The sequence below is a fragment of the Tetrao urogallus genome, assembly GCF_951394365.1.
Source record: "Tetrao urogallus genome assembly, chromosome: 3".
NCBI lineage: Eukaryota > Metazoa > Chordata > Aves > Galliformes > Phasianidae > Tetrao > Tetrao urogallus.
Genome location: NC_136815.1, coordinates 41998429 through 42020043, shown reverse-complemented (window position 1 = coordinate 42020043; position 21615 = coordinate 41998429). Strand labels below are relative to the sequence as shown.

The 21615-nt window shown below is 44.0% G+C and overlaps 1 protein-coding gene across 1 annotated transcript in view; it reads right to left on the bottom strand.

Annotated features, from left to right (window-relative positions):
- Nucleotides 1-12878: 12878 nt before the first annotated feature.
- GAREM1 (GRB2 associated regulator of MAPK1 subtype 1) overlaps nucleotides 12879-21615 on the bottom strand; it is a gene marked incomplete at both ends in the record, with an annotated part of 94330 nt that continues 85593 nt past the window's right edge. The window contains 2 exons of the mRNA XM_079533687.1: nucleotides 12879-13788; nucleotides 16749-16915. Coding sequence (XP_079389813.1) covers nucleotides 12879-13788; nucleotides 16749-16915 — 1077 coding nt within the window. The remainder of the gene's footprint in view (nucleotides 13789-16748; nucleotides 16916-21615) is intronic.

Here is a 21615-nt window from a genome sequence, read left to right as displayed (position 1 = left end):
ATATCCTATTTAAGAAACAGCAAACACTTACATTGCACATTACCAACATTAGAATGGAATCTCATTATCCATTTGCTGGTATTAGTGCAATTTATAACTTACTTTAGTTTGAGCTTTGCAGAATTTCTTGATCTTTGCCACATCATCAGCTGAGAATGTGGGTGCTGTTTCTTTGCTCATCAGTTTGATATTATCAGCCAGCATTGTTATCCCGGGTATTTTCCTTCAGATTAAGAGAAATGTCACAAGATTAACTATTAAATAGGTTAACTATTAAATACAAACCGGACCATTGTTTTCATGACATCAAAAGCTGCTTAGGAAGGAGAACGTGCAAGTGGAATCAAATTGAAAGAAATTATTAGGTTTATCCATTCTATTATGGCTTAGCTAGTGAAATCCACACTAAGAAAGGATTTAACAAAGTTTCAGCCCCAGAATTCAAAAGAACTGGAGTGATGCAGTGCAGCTCCATAGCACTGGGGATTTCATTCCTTCTTTACTGCTAAATGCTAGCGACTTGGCTATCTGTGTTTGGTGAAACCAAATACATCCCGGCAAAGGATGTGTTTTGGAGCGAGGGCTGACCTCAGCTTCGGCTCTGGGGAATCATCGGTCTCTGATGGCATGCAGGATGCAGAGCTGCCTGGGGAGGGGTGGCCAGGCAGAGCACTGCTCACAGAACCAGGGCTTACCCAGCAGGACCCAGCACATCATCGTTCAAACAGGAAGCAAGCTCCAAAAAACGTGGGGTCTTTCTGAGTGGGTCCTTAAGAAAAAGCTCTTAAGAGGTTTTGGTAATAATTGCAGGAGAAAGCTACAATGGAATTAGGAGTACTTGCAGTCAAGCTAGCAAGAATCTTCTAACTGTTCAGATAAGAATCCCAATCCCACCTATTTGATGCCAAGTTCATTTCAGGCTGGCCCTGCTGGAAGCTGCTTTGCTGGTGTGCTCGGCTGTGCTGCCAGCCAGCAGAGCCCTGGGAAGGGCTGCTTGGACACAGGCACTCAGACTCCAGGAGATGTTTCTGAGCATACGATCCTCCTGGATATTTTCCAAAGTGAATTAATTTTCCTGTAAGTGCCTTCCACACAGTCTTTGCAATATTGCATTAATAACTGGTTGCTCCCGGGGCTGGTGATATCTGGAGACTTCCATTCTTCGGTCAACAAGGATGGATGTCAATGGCAGTCACCCAACCGCAGGGCGGGGAAGGGAGCACGCAGCCCACAACAATGTTTAAGTTGCTGTATCATGACTTCCATCGCTGCACTCCTCTGAGCTGTGGCTCGCTCCCAAGGAACAGGAAGACCCCAAATGTGAAGAAATGTCCTCCAGTAGGGATGCATGTTGGCTCTGCACCAGGACCCGCAGCCCCAGCAGAGCAGGGGGAGATAACAAAACCCCGCCAAGCAGCACACATTGCTTTACACAGCTGAGGGGAAAAACACAGACGGAGCTACAACAAAGCTTAAATCCAAAATAATTACATTTTGTCACAACTCCTTCCACATGGCCCAAGCTACCAAGGAAGCAAGCCGCTGGTGTAGGAGGGGAGACACGATCTGCTCCACAGCCTCCTTCAATCCCAACACGACCAGTTCCAAACGTCTGAAACAGGGAGCGACTAAATCTCTTAATGCTCTCTGAAAAGCAATCAGCTCAGCGAACGCATCATTCAACAGCCTCCAATATAAAATAATTAAACCGTGAAAAGCTGCTGCCGTAATCTGACTTTGAAATCCTAAATTCCTTTACATGCGGAGGATCTGATGGCAGCGAGCACAGCCAGGCGCAGGCAGCCAGCATCTCCAGGCTCAGCCTCACGTGCCTCCGCTCCCTGAGCAGAGACAGCTTAACTCTGTGAAGATTTGTGGTTGCAGCAGAACTATCTAGGAGATACAGCTAAACCCCAGTGCATTCAGTTCCCCAGCCAAATTATATTTTGATGCAGGTCGCCAGGAGCTCATCTTTCATCTCTATTTTTTATACATGAAAATGAAAAACCAAAAAGGAAAAAAAAAAAAAAATAAATAAAGGATTTCAGATTAAACAGCATTTATCATACTAAATAGAATTAAATCAGATGGAAAATTGCATAAAGACACTCAGTTAAAACAATCAAATTAAAAAGCCCTTTACCTGTGCGAGTAAAGTCTTTGATTTTGTTAGAAGAGAAGCCTGTTATTAAGCAGGCTTGAAAGGGAGGTTTGGGCAGCCCTGTCCCATTCCCTTGCACTGGAGCTGTCGGGCTGTCCCCTGGCACAGATGGTGCTACCTGTTTGTCAGGCAGGGTCACTGCTTCGCCCTCACCTGCGGGAAGAAGATGCGTTTTCAGTACTGCAGCGGCACAAGGGCTGCACAGTAATTATGCAGCAGGTTTATTCAGCCAGGCATTTTTCTCAGCGACGTGCATACGCACACATCCAGGTGCACACACACACCTGCACTCAGCAGTGGAATGCTCTCTTGGCCAAGCAGGGCCAGAGGCTTTCAGCAAGCCATACTGACGTGCTGACTGTTAAAGAGCTCTCACCTTACATGGCTTCTGGTGAGGGTTAAAATGAAGAAATAGCAAAGCCTTGTTGAAGGAACCTATTTCAAATTATCTCAGAAATAGTATTTTAGTAAAACTGAAGGAATTATAATCCATCTTTTCAAAAAAAACTCCAAGTTATTCTTTCCATCAATTAAAAATGCACTTATGAACTTGGCTTGTGGCAAAACTGAGAGCAAAAAACAGTGGCTGTGATGGAGAACAACTGTCTGGAAACAATTTTTCTGATATATAACATAGGTCTAAGAGGCTCAATAATGTCTTTGGCCAGATTTTGCTGATGAACATTGTCCTGGATTCTTGGCTGGAACTCCCTTTGGCTTCAAAAGATCCTATGTCATTTCAGGGTGAGTTTGGTCAGAGCAAGAAATGCAGAAACCCCTGCAATAAGATTGATTTCATAAAGAACTTGAGAAATGCTGAAGGTTGGAGTCCAAGGCAACATATATGCTATTCCTTGGTATCCAGGGTGTTTCCTTTAGAACCACATGAACGAGTGGGTGTAAAGAGCTCCTCTTGAGAACTGGGATGCTTTTTTGTTCCCAATTATAGAATCATCTGGGTGGAAAAGACTTTCAAGATCACCAAGTCCAGTTGTCAACCTGAGTGCCATCACTTACCCATCTCTCTCATCCACGCACCTCTTGCATACCCCACAGGACAGGGATTCCATCACGTCTCTATGCAGTCCTTTCCAGCCCTTGAGTCAGAATCAAGCATCTTGTAACTGAACATGCTCCACACATTACTGCATGAATCCTCTGCGAGGACCTACAGAAAGCTATAACATGCTTGAAAAGGTTGCATGAACAGTACAGACACAACATGCTGATGCTACTCTCATAATCTGCTGGGGTCTGTGAATGCATCTGTCATTTACACGTCCAGCTCAGCTTAGTGCTTCTGGATAAAACCCAACTTCTGGGTCTATCAACAGAATTGATATTCGTTTTCAAGGATCGCCTATATAGTTTTACTTCAGGTAGATTTTTTTTTTGGTCAAAACAACAGTTTAAGAAAATAGGAACACAAGATATTTGGCCAAGGTACAAAAATCAAATGCCATCTGCTAGCTATCACAAATAAGCAAAGTGGTATATGCAGCCAGACAGTAGTTGAGGCTGACTCAGCGTTCCCCAGAGTGGGGAAAAGGCAAACTGCTTTCAGGGCAGTAGGAGAAGAAATAGCAGGCCGTGTTCTGGACTTGGGGATGGGTTGATTTTCACATGAACAGCTGGGAAAGAAGAATAGAACAATCAGAGAAAACCATCAACTGGAAGCTTCTTGGCTCTCAGAACAACATTCAAGAAATCAGTAGTAAGGCAAAGGAGCCACAGACCTCCATGAGATCTATGGAGGCAGAGGGCTGCGCTCATCTCTACTGCAATCCCACCAAAGGGAGAGGCACTAACCCAGGACATCTTCCCCAACTGTTTGAGGAATAAGGATATTCATTGTCTTCCAGAGGAAAGAAGGGGCAGCAAGTGGGACAGACCTTGTGTTGACCGCCCAGAGCAGGCACCGCCTGGCACCAGCATCTGTGATCATTTCTAGCTGTCAGACGCTTCTCCTGTTTGCTGAGCTGCAGTTAAACAAATAAGATCAGCCAAGATATATGAAGCTCTCCAGAGCTCTTCCAGCCCTCCTGACAGTGCTGACTCATTAGAGTTTCCTCCCACATTCTGCAAGAACACCTGAAACCCAGCCCTGATGGCATGTCTCACTGACCTCTTATTTACTAGAGGTAATTGCTGATGCTGGATAATGGAATGGCAGCAGCACAGTCAAAATAAATGCTTCTTGTGGCAGCACTTTATGGAGCTGGCAGTGAGTCCCAATGAGTTCTTGACCCCATCAGCCGCTGCTGCAGGTCTCCTGTCCCAGCAGCTGGGTGCCAGCCTGACCCAGTGTGGCACAACCAAGTACTGCATGAAGCAAGGACGGCTCCTCCCTGCCACCTCTGAACTTGGCACATTCTATGTGTCCTGTCCTTCCTCCCTGTTTCCCTTTTCTTTTATTCTTCTTCCTTCCCCTCTTGCACTCCCTTTGAGGAATGGTTTTCATTTAATTCAAGTGTGTTTGGCAACAGATTTCTTTTGTCCCGCCCAGGAGTCAAGGGCATGTTGAGGTCTTTTTGAGCAATACATCAAGATTTGAAGCTTATTTCTGTTGATCTGATGTAGTGCCCTGACTGCCCAGCTTGAGCTTTCCACCTTTGGCATTTCATGGCAGGAATGAAGAGGAGACACCCCTCTGTTAAAGCCACTTCACTCTGATGAGTGGAAATGGGCTGCAGTGCTTTGTCCTTCTTCCAGGCAACCAAATAAAAATATAAATAGTTAAAAAAACAAAACCAAACAACAAAAAAACCCAACTTGCCTTGTTTGAGCATGAGAACCACAGGCCAGGGATAAACAAGAAAGAAATGTATATGCAGAATACAGTTACCTTTGATTTTTTTTTTCAGCAATCATTAGAGTTGGCATTCCAATGCCCACCATACGGGCAGAGTTAGCAAAGGACCCCAGGGCTCCCCTAAAAACAGGGGAAGCATTGGAATCCACGTCCCTGGAGGTGTTTAAGAGACATGTGGGCATGGCCCTAAGGGATTTGGGTGAGTGGTGGGTCTCAATAGGTCAGCTTGATGGTTGAACTTCATGATCTTGAAGGTCTTTTCCAGCCCACATGGTTCAATGATTCTGTGATCTGCTCAGACATGGAGCAAGCAGAGCAGAGCTTCACCCAGGTTTATAGATTTTGGTGGCATGGAGGAAGCAGTTGAGCACAATATATGCACCTGCCAATACCCAGCATACCTGTACCAGGGCAGCAGAGCACAACAAGTGTGCCTCAGGCTGCTGGTGACCTGGGTTGGCTCAGCTGCAGCCAGCGCTCTGATAGCGAGTCATTGCATCTGTAGAACAGCTCAAGCCTGAATGCTGCAGCTACTGACCCCAAGGAGGGAGCCCCAGTGAGGCAGAACAGTTATGTACACATTTGAAGATCCAGAGGAAGCTCAATTAGTGAGCTACGCAAGGAGGGCAGCATGAGGACAAGCAATGAGCTTGCACTTCTCAAAAAGAAGGGAGCTGCATTTTCAGGCTGCTCCTCTGCTGTAATCCTCATCCATATTTTCATGTAGCCACAATGACTACAGGCAGATGGGAGACGTGTTAGGTCTGAACCTAACACACATACATCAGAAATGCCTTCTTAGCACAGCACTTTCCTGTTGGGGAGGCAGAGGCATTCTGCAGTGGGCAGTGTCTCTCTTTCCCCTTCATGCATTGAACACTTCCCATCAGAACCTTTCACACAGCCTGGAGCAAACCAACTGCAACATTAAATAAATGGAATAGTTTCCTTTCCTTTCTTCAAGGTGTCCTAGACCGCTTTGCTGCTGAGCAGTGGGGTTTTTCTTGACTTCCCACCCCAAGTGTCCCACTGCTCACCTGCCCCAGATGGGAAAGCTGGAGGAAACCCCATCCACCTCACATCCAGTGGTACCTGCTGTGAGAAATTTCACCCCACTTAGTTTCTCACAAACACAGTCCCAACAGAAACCCTTCCACAACTCCCACTGTGCTGGAGAGAACTTCCTTCTGGCCCAGCATTAGCGAGCAGAGCTTGTGCTGAAGGAGGCTTTGGCACAACAGCATCTTGTCTGCATGACACAGGGATGGTTATAAAAGTGACTTTTTCCCCTATTGCTGACACTGGAGGAAACTTAGGCAGGCAGCCTCGCTGAGAAAATTGCTCCCTCTGATTTTCTGCCCTCTTCAGAGACTTCTTGTCAATCAGAAATACTTACGCGTGGTCTCGTGCTTAAAAATACACCCAAATGACCATTGAATGCATTTCTCTAAAATGGAGATAAGAGGCTGAGGGCTCAGGAAAATACTGTTTCTTTTTTTTCCTGCTGGAATCAGGAAAGCTGTCCGGCAACAAATCCTTTCGGGAACGTACAGCTCTTGCTAAGGGGCACTGGGTGAAATTGCAGGATGGAGAAATCCAGCGCTGCGTGGTGAGAGGTCAAAGGTAGAAGCCTGATGGCTTTTCTCATCTCTCCTCTTTCGGAGGTGGTTATTTCTGACTTACACTGAGATGAGCACGGGGTTAAGTCAATGAAATTACTGAATGAAAAGCCACAATTTTACAGAGCATGTGCAACCCAACCACTCTGGTACAACAAATCCCGTACACGCTGGAAGTATCATGAAAATAGTGTCTTTAATATACAGTTTATATACTTACAATACGCAGTTTAGATTTGTTCATATACATTAAAAGGAAATTTATTTGCACCTGGTTTAAATAACAATCCGCCTTCAGCCTCTTACACAAACGCCCAGAAGAGCACAGAGTTTCCACAAAACCATGCTTCGTTTCGTAACGGAAATGCACTAAGCTGAAGTTTGAGAGTTCTTTTTTCTTCTTCTTTTTTCTTTTCCCCAAATGTTACTTCTTTTGACCTACCCAAAGTGAATCTAAAGAGCTAAGAACTAACATTACTTTTAACATACTTCAGGAGATTGTCCAAGTCAAGAGAATCACTCTGCAGATTTTCGCTCTGAAAATTTGGTTATTATGCACAGAAATGGTAAAATCTGAGCAACTCCTGGATGAACAGGCGTTTAAGACATAACAAAGAAAGAATCATTTATTGCTAGGTCTCAACAAGGAGCCTGAATTTCCATACTGCCCCGATGCCCCTAACAACGCAACTAAAAGCATCGCTTGGATTACCTTTTCATTCCTACCTTTCATTCTGCACACGGTTGCACTGCAGATTTTGGACATCGAGGAGACGAGGCAGGGGAGCGTGCTTAGCCCTCACCCTGACCTGGTTTGAGGCAGTCTGGCCCCTGGCCCCTGCATACAACTGCTTGGTGCCAGCACGCTTTATGGAGCAGGGAGGCAACTCTAGGAGTCAGTTCAAGAAGAAAACAGGAGAAAACACTTCAAGTATTTACAGACAGATTGGAAGTATGCTGTTTTTGAAACTGTATTGCTATTTACACTGTTTTTTTTTTTCTTGAAGCTGTTGTGGAATGAAGTCAGCTAAAGTGGCAAATAAAACTGTTGTATTGGGAAAAAAAAAAAAAGCATGATGCAGATTTACTTCAAACCCATGCTTCTAGCAGCAAGAACACTTCAAAACACATTTTCCTTGTAAATTTGGAGGGACCAAATGCTTTCTGTCTCCAAATTTCTAGCTGTGGGCAATTTTTACAATACAACAAGAAGGGAAATATGCATTTTCAGTTGATTTCAATACAACTTTGGTTAGCCAGCCAGGCAGCAATACAAAGCTGCAAAGAAGCCCTGTGGGGAAGGTCTCAGCCCTGCAGAGGGCTTGGGCATCCTGGTGGATGAAAAGCCGGACACGAGCTAGCAGTGAGCTCTTGCAGCCCAGAACAACGGTATCCTGGGCTCCATCAAAAGAGGGGTGGCCAGCAGGGAGAGGAGGGGATTGTCTCCCTCTGTCTGCCCTTGTGAGGCCCCACCTGAAGTAGTATGTCCAGGCCCAGAGCCTCCAGCACAAGAAGAATGCAAAACTGTTGCAGTGGGTCCAGAGTATTGCCACAAGATGATCAGAGGGCTGCAGCAACTCTCCTATCAACAAAGGTTGAGAGAGTTGGGCTTGTTCAGCTTGGAGAAGAGAAGGCTCCAGGGAGACCTCATTGCAGCCTTCCAGTACCTGACAGGTGCTTACAAGCAGGAGGGGAACAAATTTTTACACGGTCTGACAGTGATAGGACAAGAGGTAATGGCTTTCAACTAGAAGACAGGAGATTTAGGCTAGTTGATGGGAAGAATTCTTTACTCAGAGGGACATTGGAACACATTGCCCAGAGAGGTTGCAGATGCTCCATCCCTTGAGATGCTCAAGGCCAGGTTGGAAGGAGGACCCGGGCAGCTGAGCTGATGGGTGGCAGCCCTGCCCATGGCAGCGGGGATGGAACTAGGTGATCTTTAAGGTTTCACTCCAACCTAATCCATTCTACGATTCTATGATGAAGAATCTCAATCCTAGACACAATGAGTGTTTAAAGGAAAGCAGCATTTCCTCTCAAGCTTTCTCCAATCCCTCCTCTTGCCAATTCTGTTTCCATTCTGGAGAAGCACCTGTACTAGACTGAAATTTTCACAGCTGAAGGCAGCATCAATGCTTTGCCACATGAATACTGCATAGAAAGGATGAATTTCCCAGTGCAGAGTCAAGAGACAATTCCATACAAAATGAGAGGCCAGAATTTTTGCTGCCAAAATCCATGCCAAAAGTGGCTCGATCCTGCAGTCCTCTTATTTACACAAAGGTTAGCAATGCATGAGTTGCTATAAAAGGTTTGGAAAGTGAAGGTGATGGGCTGCTCTGGGCTACAGTAAAGGTCAAATGCTAACATATTATGCATAAATTGCATATATGCCAAAATAGACAAACAAGATCCCCAGTGGTAGCACACTACTGCAGACTCCGCTAGCTAAATAAGCATCAGAGGCCTTGAATTTAAATAACAAGAGAAAGGAAACCCAAAGTTAGGACTGGCTAATATTAGCAAAGCATCTCCAAAAAGTTTTACTTTAGGCCCCCTCTGACATGACATGCATTCTCTGCATTCAATAGCTCCCTTGCTATTAGCAGATAAAATGGACCAGAACTCAATCTTGGATCCCAGCACACCTCACATCAGCCTGGTCAAAGTCCAGACCAAGAGACCAACTCTGCTGCCCCCCAGATGATGGCTCGACTTCACCCACCTTGCTTCCTGGGAACAGTCACTGCTTCCTCAGAGCTAGGCCTGCACCAGAGCCATACATGTGCCCAGGCCAAGAGCACAGCTCAAGGGGCCCAGATTCCAGCACTGCTCAGGTTCCCAGTACAGATGTAAGCGAATGCACAGTTAGACCTTGGGGCCAGTTACAAAGCAGTGAGTGGTGAGGAAAGGAGCTAGTACCTCTTGCCAATGACAAACTGGAGTCTTTAATACCATCATGAAACTCAGTGGTATTCAACAAATCTGGCTAACACTAGTCTGCATCCTATTTAAGCTCAAAAACACATCAGCAACATGCACATGTGCATGAGTCATTAAATGTCTCCTAAATCATACCACACCTTTAAACACACAAAGCATACCTGCTACAAACAACACAAGGCGACCAACTAGCTCAGGAGGAAATGAGATTCTGTGGGCATCAGCACTGCCCTATGCTGGCTGCTACATCTAAGTCCAAGCAAGTCATGACATCCCAGCTGTACAATTTGCAATTTGCTCTCCTGATTTCACCAGCACAGACGCTTCTACTCTGCTTGGGCATGCACACAGTGGCTCGATCCTGCAGTCCTCTTATTTACACAAAGGTTAGCAATGCATGAATTGCTATAAAAGGTTTGGAAAGTGAACGTGATGGGCTGCTCTGGGCTACAGTAAAGGTCAAATGCTAACATATTATGCATAAAAATAAGTAAGCAGTGCTAAGCTAGAATAAGACAACTGGCAGGACATCAGTAGCAAGTTTGCAATTAAGAGGTTTTAGCTGTACTTTTGTACATAAGATCTGCTTCTGAAATCACTGCACATTTCTGCACCTTTCTACACGCCAGTTCTATTCTGGTCTATGCATACATGATGTTAATGCAGCAAACTTATGAATGCAGATTCCATCACACTCATTTTGTAAGGAAAAAAAAAACACAAAAAACATTCCAAGCAGGTAAGCACGGAAACATGGTATATATATCCATCTGTAGTCAAAGAACACGATCTTCTCAGGGATAGCAACTTGCAGAAATATTTAACCTCAAGATTGCAGTTCCAGGGAGAGAGAGACCACGCACTTTTTCATCCACAATTAACAAGCCAAGCAATAACAAAGAGAGGTACTGGATATTTAAAATTTGCCCCTTTAACAAATGAATGTTCTTTTGACATAATGAGGGTCAAAAACAGCTGATTTGAATTTGCTTGTGCCTACCAACAAGCACACGTATCTGACCGTTACTCTAATTTAATCCAGTCTTAACTGCAGTTAAAATATTTTAGGACACTAGTTAAAATGCATTCAGAAGTTACCGATCTGTTCTAAAAGTCAATACATTAACACAGAAGAGTAAGATCATGAATTCTTGGGTTTTTCTATAGGGGGGATATGTTTTGGCTCACTGCCTTCTGGTACCCACATTTAGTTGGGCCTTACTCTCTGGTTAGAAACTGATGGTTTCTATTATTGCAGGACAAACAATGCGTCTTGGCTTCAGTATGGAAACATGACATAAAATTTGCCCAGGCAACAGAAAGCTTCCTTTGCAAATATGTTTGTTTTAATGAGTCTGTTTTGTTGAGGAAAAAAAGGCAAAACGAGCCTCCAATTTTTGCTCTCAAGACGTGCCTTGAAAGATGCTCTTTGTCCTTCAGAAAGGACAGAGAGGCAGTTGTCAACCCTTTCAACTGCAGGACAAGGGGAAATTTTAGTGTTTTAAGAGGGGAGATTTAGGTTGGATGTCAGGGGGAAATTCTTTACAGAGAGAGTGGTGAGGTGCTGGAACAGGCTGCCCAGAGAGGCTGTGGATGCCCCGTCCCTGGAGGTGTTCAAGGCCAGATTGGATGTGGCCCTGGGCAGCCTGGTCTGGTATTACATGGGGAGGTTGGTGGCCCTGCCTGTGGCTGGGGGTTGGAGATTCATGATCCTTGAGGTCTCTTCCAACCCTGGCCATTGTGTGATTCTGTGACGGTCACTCCAGGCAGCGCTCTGCTCTGTGGCTGGTGAAGCTGCTCCAGCATCTCTGGCTCTGACTGCCAGAAGGTACTGGACACGCAGCATTGAGGATGGGCTCTACAGGCTTTCCTGAGGACAAATCCTTCCTTCATGACTATGAAGGCAGGGGACCTCGGGACCTTGGAGTTATTTAGACATTTTTTAGAGCTCTGCCAATGACAAGAACTCAGCAATGGACTACCAATAATGAATCCTACTTCTGACTTCCCACACTTCAATTCAAAAGGTGCCCAGGGGCAGTCTTATGCCTCCTTCCCATCTCTGAGCTCACTTTTAGCTGCTACTTTTGCCTGGCATCTATTGCCGCAAGTTTTTGTAACCAGGCAGTTGAGTTTGCACATCTCAATGAAGCTACTGTCCCTTCCACTTCGACATTCACATGTTCCTAGCCCACTGCAAATGAAACAGGTGAAATTAAGCATTGCAAGCATTTCCTGAGGCATGGCCCAAACTCTCACTGGGCCCCTTCTTATCTGCGTGGCAGGCACTGCTCCTGGTTCTTTGCACCTCACCAATGTTTTATTTCAAAGGCATCCTGCAGTACTATCACCTTCCCACACAGATCTGACTCCAAGAATAGCACAGCACATTTTCAGATGATGGTAACAACAACAGAGGAAACGTAATGGGTTTCCTCAGGGCAGAGCAAGGCAAATGGAAGGGCTGAGCTACCAGGCTGCTCAGACTGTCCTTGTGGCTGTGAGGGGCTGGAGCCACTGAGGACAGGGTTTGTGTAGGGAGCTGCATTTCACATAGGAAAGCTGCGTGACCCAAAGTCGTGCCACTGACTGCAGCTATCTGACTACAAAAGCAACTTTTGAAATCTACAGGTCATAAACTTTTAGTTGGCCAGGTCAGAGCGGCTCAGTAGGAAAATCCCCCTTCTCCCTTCCCTTTGGGCACTAAGCTAAGCAAGCTCTTTTCTCTGAAAGTGAGGTGGAAAACATACCCACAATTATAGGCAGTCATGAAGACACTGTTAATAAAAACAAGCTGCAAGAGTAGTGTATTAGTGGCACTTCACAGCAATTCTTAACATTTTCAGATGTAGTGTCAAAACCATGTTTTTCTATCTCTGACCATGCTTACTGTTAGCAGAAAAGGAAAAAAAAAAATCACAGCATGTTGTCAAATATTATTTGAAGAAATACTCCCATAAGAAATACATTTTTTTGCAGTTAACTCAAAACTGTAAACTGGATTGGTGTGTGTGTGTGTCTTTCAGCATCAAATTGTTCAGTAATAAATATGACTAAGTCTTAATAGAGTACAGAGTGAAAGTTCCCTTAGTGTCCAGTTTTTAGCAGCTGTTGAACATTCGGGGATGCACAAGGCACACCTCTGCAGATTCTCTACCATTATTATTGACATACAAAAAAAAACCCCACCGTTCACCACTCAAAAACTTCTATCTGCATAGTTAAGAATTTTTCTATTACTATTTACAGGAAGGGCTCTTAGTGCAAAAAACAGGAAGTGATGTATTAGCTGAAGTGCCTCTAGCACACCTCATACAATTCCACTGAAAACCAGTCAGCATCACATCTTGGGCCGCCAGCCATTAATGAACTGTAGTATTTTCTTAACCTGCAATTTGCTTAGCTTAAAGTCTTCTGACAGGATTTCTTCTGTTAGCTGAACCAGTAAATTGCCATCAATCTTCTCTGTAACAAAAAATGAGATGACATCTTCTGACAGACCAATAAACCTCAGCGATTTAGATACTTCCTCTATCGAGAGTCCAGAAAGGTCTGTGGGTGGCTGCCAGGGAGAGCCATCCCCACAAGACCTTGGCGCTAACTGGAGATGGAGGGGAGATGAGAAGGGATAAGACACAGCGAATGTATCCTGCATGCCCTTTTTAACCAGATATTGATCTTCCAGGAGGTCTGGAGAATCCGTTTTTGATTCTTCCTCGGCACCATCTATTTTTAGTGGCAAAGTACACATGTCTGTAACTTGTTTCTCTTCGCTTGACTTTGGTGCCCGAGGAGGTAAGGCAGGACATGAATGACTCTGCTTTGCATTGCTGTCTCCCAGAGTTTTCTCATCAGTGCTGCCTAGAGAGTAACTTGCTGACTTCGGGCAGCTGGAGATGTTGAACTCTGCTGGGGACAGCTGGGAGTACCCCACAGGGAGCTCGCACCCATCGAAGTCAAAAGTCAAAGGTGCTGGGCAGTTCCTCTTTGGCGTGCCTGGAGTCTTCTGTCTGGGGTAACTGTAGCTCCTGCTTGGATCGAGCAGGAAATCACTCCTATTCTGGCCTTCCATAGCTCCTGAAAAATGGTTCGGCCAAGATAATCTGGAAGGCAGAGCTTCAATTGAGGGGCTTCCAAAAGGCATTGTGTTCTCAGGCTCTTTGGATTCGGTTTTCATCATGGTGCAAGGGTAGCATGAAACAGGTGTGCTGCTCTCAGCTGGGTTCGTGCTGTCACTCTCTGTGACGTTGCTTAAGGAACAAAGCAGAAAGGATTTGGTTAGCACCAAAGTAAAACGTGAATAAATACATAAATCATCATACAAAATCAGAAAGTTGTTGTCATAAGGAAACAATCTTTTTTTTCTGCTGTCAGAATGTTTCAGATTTCAATAAACAATACAAACGTTGACGGTTCTTTTCTACAAGCCAGATGAGATGCTGATATACCCCAAAGCCTCACGAGATACATTCATGTTTTGCTTCTTTAAGCTCAGAAAAAAAAAAAAAAACAACAAACAGATGTCTCAATTCTGTTTTGTGTCATCTCCCAAATATTCAGATTTTCACTGTTAAATTCCTGAGGAACATCATCATGGTAAACGAATAGCTTCATGCATACTAGAGGATTTTCTAATCCTGTCTTTTATTTTTAAACACCACAGATGCGTTACAGTATGTAAAAACTCGTAACAGAGGCAGGTCACCATTGCAGTAGTTACAAGCTTGGTAGACATAAGAGATGATCAAAAGCCCTTTTGGGGCCAGTATTTTCATTTGCTATGGCACTGCACCAGCGTACAGTACAATAACACAGAACAAATTATTGCTTACTGCCAAAGGAAGATTTTTACCTGGAAGGGTAAGTAGAGAGAGCTGTATTCATTGAAATACCAGATTTTAAACTTAAGCCACAGTAAACTGCTTATTCATATCTTTAAAAAGTTCTGACATAAAGCCCTTGCTTTTCAAAGGCACCTAAAGAAAAGTTATCCTGACCTACTTCCAGGCAGTAAATCAAACTCAGCCTGTCCAAGGAAACTGACTGTTTATATCCAGGCCTTTCCAAAAGACTGAGATGCTAACAAATACATACAACCTGTTACCAGAAGTGAATGTTCTCTGCTTTTATGCCACTTTCTAAAAGAGAGTCTGAAGGATTTGGCTGATGTTCGGAATTCTGGCCAATTAAGCTAGAACACTGCAAAAACAATTAGCAGACTTATAAAATCCTTACGTAATACAGCAGAGGGAAACCAACAGTTGAAATAATTGTTTTAATTACTCACCTCTCTCTTAGAAACTAATTACTCAAGAAAGAAAACAGGCAGTAATTCTGTGGCAGCTCAATGAAAACTGTTTGAGGAGGGAGACAGCTTCTGAATAGGCCACAGTTTTGAATAGACTGCCACAAAAAAATTACCTCCCATGTACTTACAGCGAGTTAAAAAGGAAGCCAACCTAGACTTGCTTAGCAAAAAGTAGACGCATAAATGCAGTTCTAATCTACATCACTGAAAAATCACAGTTCCCTCAGTTTCCCTCTCTGACAACTTGCTCTCCCACTCAGTGATCTCCAAATATTTGTTTTTTTTTTCCTGCACAAAGCTGCCAGTAAAAACAGTTGGATTATAACAATGCCACACTTAAAAAAAACAAAACAACAACAAAAACAAAAAATACCACTCTCATCAAGGATATGCCTTCAACTGGTCAATTTACTCAAAAACATTTTTCCAAAAATCAAGACACTGGGCTGTCTAATTCAGAGTAGACAGTCAACAAGCTGTTATGAACAACTGACCATACAGAGGAATTACACTGACTGATCCTGCTTCTGTTCTCTAATCCAATGTTAGAAATAGGAACATTTAAAAGATTAACATTTTAGAAGTTCAAAAGATTAACAGAATTAACAAAAACTGATAAAATATTCACAAACCATTTCCTTACTCATACTGCACTAAAATTAACCTGCCGAGGCTCAGAGCCAGAGGATGCAAGAAAAACCTCCAAATTACAGGGTTTAATAGGCCACAAAGGAGAAATCATATTGTTCTTTTTTATTGAAAAACTAGTTGCAACCCTTTATGATCCAGAAAATAAGATCAAAATGTCAAAACTTGAAAAGTAACTTCACCAGAAATATGGTTACTCCACATGATGTCTACTTTCCACCTGCTTCCTCAGCAGCTCCAGATCAATGACACCAAATTGGAGATACCCGGTATGGACCCAAGATGTACATTAATTTCATGTGAATTTCCAGGCAAAAAAGTCACCTGCATGAGAAACTACTCATTGTTTTCTTGCTTTCTTGGGAGACAGATGCGTTGTTAGCTATCAAGAAAGAAAACAGCATTTGATGGGCCCCAAATTCTGTGAGGTCTTGTGCTTAATTTCCTACAGAGTAGACTTTTACAGATCTATCCAATAGGCTTCCAGAAAAATAAATGACAAGCCTTGATCTAGAGCGATCATTGCCAGGTACACAACACTTAGCTGAGAATGTGCAGTATGGCTTAGAAAGGCAACTCCAGGAATTATTATACCATTGCACCTAGACAGAACCAATTTCAGAGGCATTTCTGATCAATCCATAATACCCAGGCAGTACCTTGGAACTTTCTTAGCAACAAAGCTGAAGAGGTACAAAAGAATCATGACATCCAAGTAAAAAAGGAGGTAAAATTTCAAACGACATACACAGTTTCTAAAGCCAAAGGAAGAATATTGCATTGCAAAGAAAAGGTATGCAGCCAGGAAGTTCAAAATCCAATGTCAACTTCTGACTAGCCTAAACAGATTTTCCAGTCTGTGGTTTAAGTCTGTGCTGAAGTGGGTTTGATCCACAAGCTGCCTGGATCCATTTTGCCTTTTCCTCACTTCATGCTCAGTGGCGTCTTCCAGCTTCACTGCTTTCCATCATACTCACCTGTAGGTTCACATTTGGTTGGCACAAAACATTTCCGGACTACCACACCCTTCTATGCCCCCAGTTATCAAGAGCAGGTAGCACTACACGCATGTGAGACTGAAATTCCACTTGAAAATTAGCTTTGAGATTATCTGGTTTGAAGATTCAAGACATTTAAGAATTATACAGAACTGCACAGGATTTTCCAGTCAAACAGTCTCTGCCATCTTACGGTGAGATTACCTATAGCAGTAGGTATTTAATACAAATTGCTATGTCCTATATAATAACATACATGTTGTGCAGTCCTGAAGAATAGTAGGACAGAGTAGGGCTAGGAGAGCGCGTCTGCTGTCGTGCAGGTTTGACTGTGCGAGGAGGGATGGAAGGACTAGTGGAAGATGGTTTTGAACTCCGTGGTGGGACAGGGGGAGCGTTCAGGAGCCTGCATTCCTCTTTTACCTGTTAAAAAAAGGACATATAAGTAAGCAGCCAGAAAACTCGGGCAACAGTGCTCTCCAACAGATGAAACACATCTGCTTCAGGCTTATTCTGTGAAAGGAAATAATTAAAAAGGGAGGGGAAGAGAGAAATGATGCTAAGTATACACATTTGTAACAGTATGTGGCTGTCATAAGAAAGACAAAAGAATGCTTTACTACCAGTAGAGCTACTACCAATCTTTTAGGGGTGCTTTGCAGTAGTTTGAGATCCACTCATTTATAAGAAGGAACAATGAAACCATATAAAAGAACCTTCCTAACGAAAACAAAACCAGACAGACTGTTCCAGATATTTTATATTCTGTAAGAAGCAATTCATTACAATCAAACTCCATTAGTGTTGTTTATTTAGATGTAATAAACCAAGCTTATGTAATGAAAAGATCTCAGCAGATCTCGATGTTTCCTGACTTACTTCACCAGTGATACTCACCATCCAGTTCCAGGATAATTCCCTGCTTCCTCCCTCAAGGAACAGTATACATATTGTAGATTTACCAGATGCACCCAGGACACATCTATCTGCAGGAAAGCACTAAACAGAAATGACCTTGGTGGCCACCGCTCCGTCTTTTCCTGTGGGCTACCCAGCAGAGGCCACAGCACCACTGGCCATGCTCCTTCTCCTCAGTATATTTCATGGTGTATATACTTCTAATGCCAGACTTGATAAGGCAGATACGCGGAGTGTTTTTCAATAGATAAATTATAAACAAAAAATCCCCTTCCCTCCTTTTTTTCTCTCCATCCTCTGTGTACAAACTATGAATGGACCACAACCTGGGTTCAGACTGGGAGACTGGAATGCTCAAGCTATCTGAATGCTGGAATTAAAATATGGAGCTTCAGTCCTTATGTCAAAGTAGTCCAGGGTATGGTTAACTACAAAATGTATAAGGTAGAAAGTGCAGAGCAGAAAAAGCTGTTAAAATAATGCATCCATGTAAATGCCAAGCAGACCTCTTGTTACCAGCCACACAAATCTTGTTTCTAGGATCAGAGTAGCAGCAGAAAGGTAACGCAAATGAAATGGGTGGGGGACTACAAGGACAGATCTGGGCATAAAGCAAAAACCATTTATGAGTTGCGTTACAAAAATACAGCATGTCTTCTTTAGCCTACGTTTCCTCAGAACTGACTTTGATATTAAACACTAACAACAAAGCCAACAGGTCTACTCACTGCAGTCAGCTAACTTTGCAGCTTAAAACACATGACTGTAGCACTGTTTACATTATTTTAGCTTGGTCCTGCCTAGGGAGGAACAACGTACCAAGATAAAGCTCCATCACAAAAATGATGGACTAAGACCTTAATCTCATCAAGACATACAAGGGAGAGCAACTTGGTGGGACTAGAGATGTGTGAGGCTGCTGAGAACAAGGCTGCCAGGCAAGCCTTTTGAGGACTCACCACTTCCCCAAGGCAGCAGCAGATCTCCATGTTGTCCTCATTTGAAATCATCTCAGATGCACCAGAATAGGAAAATTCTCTTTGTGTTTCAAACTTAGTTTATTTTTAAATTTACCAACACTGCAGAACTAAAAGTTATCTTAGCAGTTTTGCAACACATAATTAGCAATTAAAGTGATTTAATTTATTTAAAAACAAAATAAATGTGGAACCTTTTGCAATCCACTTCAGTGCATTCAGAATGCAACAACCCATTTAGTACTAAAGTAAAATGGAAAACTGGGGACTGGGACACTGTAGTACATTTTTCCCTAATTCAGAACAAGACAAAATTACAGGAAATGCCTGACAGCATAAAATACTGAAATAAATCTTGCTCTAAGGGTTCTTATTTGCTCTTTCAGAAAAAAAAGGAATCAATTTTATTCATGTTTGTTATTGAATTCAGGCATAAAACTCTTCAACCATTTTAGTGCTGTGCCCCAAGGATGCATAAGGACTTCATTTTTTTTTCCCCCAAGTCAGAGTAGGCAAAGTTAATACTGCATGCCATGGAACACACACCCATGGGGGTCAGAGACCATTCAGGGGAGCTCTTAGGGCACAGCAGACAGTCATGGGGCTAAAGAAATTCTTTCCTGGGAAGAATAACAGCATTCAAAGGTACTGGCAGAGCTAACTACACCCAGCTCCTCTGCTGACCTAGATTGCAGATCAGAAGTGGGCCGTAAATAATACCAGTTTGCAATCCCAGTTGGTCCCTGTCACAAGACTGCGATTACAGCTGCCAGGCACAGCTCTCGGGAAACACAGCAGAGGAACAAAAAGGAGATTTTGCACATTAAACCGACAGCAGCATGGGGAAACTTCACAGGAGATCTGTGCTCGTGGGGAGAACAGCAATGAAACAGTGTGGGAGAGGAGGGGAAGAGTGGCGGTGTGACACAGCGTCTGCCTTGGTGACTTGTTGCTGTTACACAGAAACACTCTTTCACCCAGCAGCGCTAGATGCCACATGCCTGCCAGGGAGAGATAAAGTGCACTTGCAATGAGAGCCCCGGGACATCTCCTCCCACGCTCAAACACTCCTTCCCATGGTAAGCCTGGTAACGGTGACCCCTTCCTTGCATGAGGCGCTGCAAGGATTTTAGGATGCACTGCAACTCATCTCTCCTGGGGTGATACCACCCATGCAAGCGCCACTGGCCCCGGTGCCAACCCAACCCCCCCGCTACCAGCACTGCCACCAGTGTAACGCAGCCTGCAGGAGCACCAGCCTCCGGCACGCTCCATCTGGGCATGCTGTAAATCAATCAGGAAAACAGCCCCTGATATTATGCAAATTAGTGTTCTGGGACCAAAGCAATTTCTGTTTTACAGGCCTTAATTCAGAGGTCATTTTCTTTCTCTTTTCCCTTCATGCTACTTTGATTTTCTGAAAGGTATTTAGAAAATACACGCTGCATCAGAACATTTTGCCCTGTGGGTGAAAAGAAAGACAGAAGAGCTTCTGAAACACCTGAATGTCCTTTTCTCCTACAACCAGCTCCTACACACACACTTTAAATTTAGTGCAAGCAAAAACACAATTGCCTGCCAACCTTTATACAGAAACACTATGGAATATCATTCCAGGGGATGTGATGACTAAACCTCATGTTCACCAGCAGCTACTGAGATCCACTTATTCTATAAATACCCTACATGGAAAGCATGCAAGCATCTTGGCCAGCCCCAGCCCACTGATGAGCTCGGCCAGTCACTGAGACTCATTCCAAAGCTGTTCCAGGAAGCCACTAAACTGATTCTAAATCATTATCCCATCTACAGAGAGGCAATTTTTTATTTTTATTTTTCACGAGGTTACACCCTGCCCAGCTCGAAATGCAATCTAATAGCTTTAGCAGAAATTAGTTCTCCTGCATGGTTAGGAAGCCACGCTGAAAATGCTGACAGCACATGGGTGCATTACCTCAGCCCTGCTATGACGGACATGACAAAAATGCACGCTTCTCAAGCTGATAATAAAAGGCAAAACACACACAGGTCCCCCAGAGGCCATGCTGCTGTCCCCAGAAGGGACTCTACTCCACGAAGGTCCTCGAGGCATGACACAGTGGGCAGGTGTGCCCGTTCCTCTCAGCACCCAGGCCAAGTGGGCCTCAAGGACATGGCATTCCCTTCCCCCTTGGCCCACTGTGACAGCAGTCTTCCTCCTCGCCCTCCCCCTGCCTCGGCTCCAGCTCTGTGCTGAAGCGGTCTGGCTCACAGAAATCAGCAGGAAACTAATCGTTTTCCACATCCAGACCTGGCTCCCTGCCCAGGCACAGGAGTGCCAGAGCCAGCACAAAAGGAAAGCCAAGCCCACGTGGCTGGGAGAGGAGAAGGGTGGGAGCAGCCCCATGCCGGTTTACATTTGTGCAGCTCATCCCGATACAGTGCAGTGGGCACTTCTCCAGCACACTTTGGACAAAGCGTCGGTGCAAACCTGACCCTGACAGCAAGGAAGTTCTCATGGGTTCCAGCACTCAGACATAACACGTAAACACTCCTTTTGCTAAGACGACGTAATGTCTTGACTTTCCTGTCTTTGCTGAAGCTGCTGTGGCTGCTTTTTGGGAAAGTTTTGAAGGGCTGCAGTTGTGCTTCTCACACCTGTGCCGGCTTATGCCTTCTCTCTCTCCTCACAGCACCTCCCTAGTGGTTGCATAGCAGCACATCAATCTACTGAAAGCTGACCCAGCTCAAAGAAATCAATCATAGTTGTCAACCAGGCTGTGATCTGACTCATGATGAAAAGGCTCCTGAAACACTGCTAAGACAGGAAGATGGCAATGGCAGAGAGATCACCACCATGTGCTGCAGTTTGGTCTCAGATGAGCCCCAGCTTGCTGTGCAGCCACGGTTTTGAAAACATTGCTCAATTTGCAAGGACGTTTTCCTTAATTAAACTTCATTTTAAAAAAACAGCAAAAATGATTAACTGATTTGTTAAATAATAACATAATCAACTACATATCACTTAATCTTGCTAAAGTTCCCTAGCTACTCTTCCTTGGGCAAGTTTTCTTCTTTCCTGTTTTTAAAATAAGGTGTAGGACTACCTCAAGAGACCATGCAATGGGTGGACTTTCCATCCAACCCACATAAGCTCCTGTAGGAAAAATGTTTGTAATTTTGTCGCTGAAGTCAATTCAAACAGTTCAGGTTTGGAAAAGTGATTTCTCCCAAGAGTTTTTAACCCTC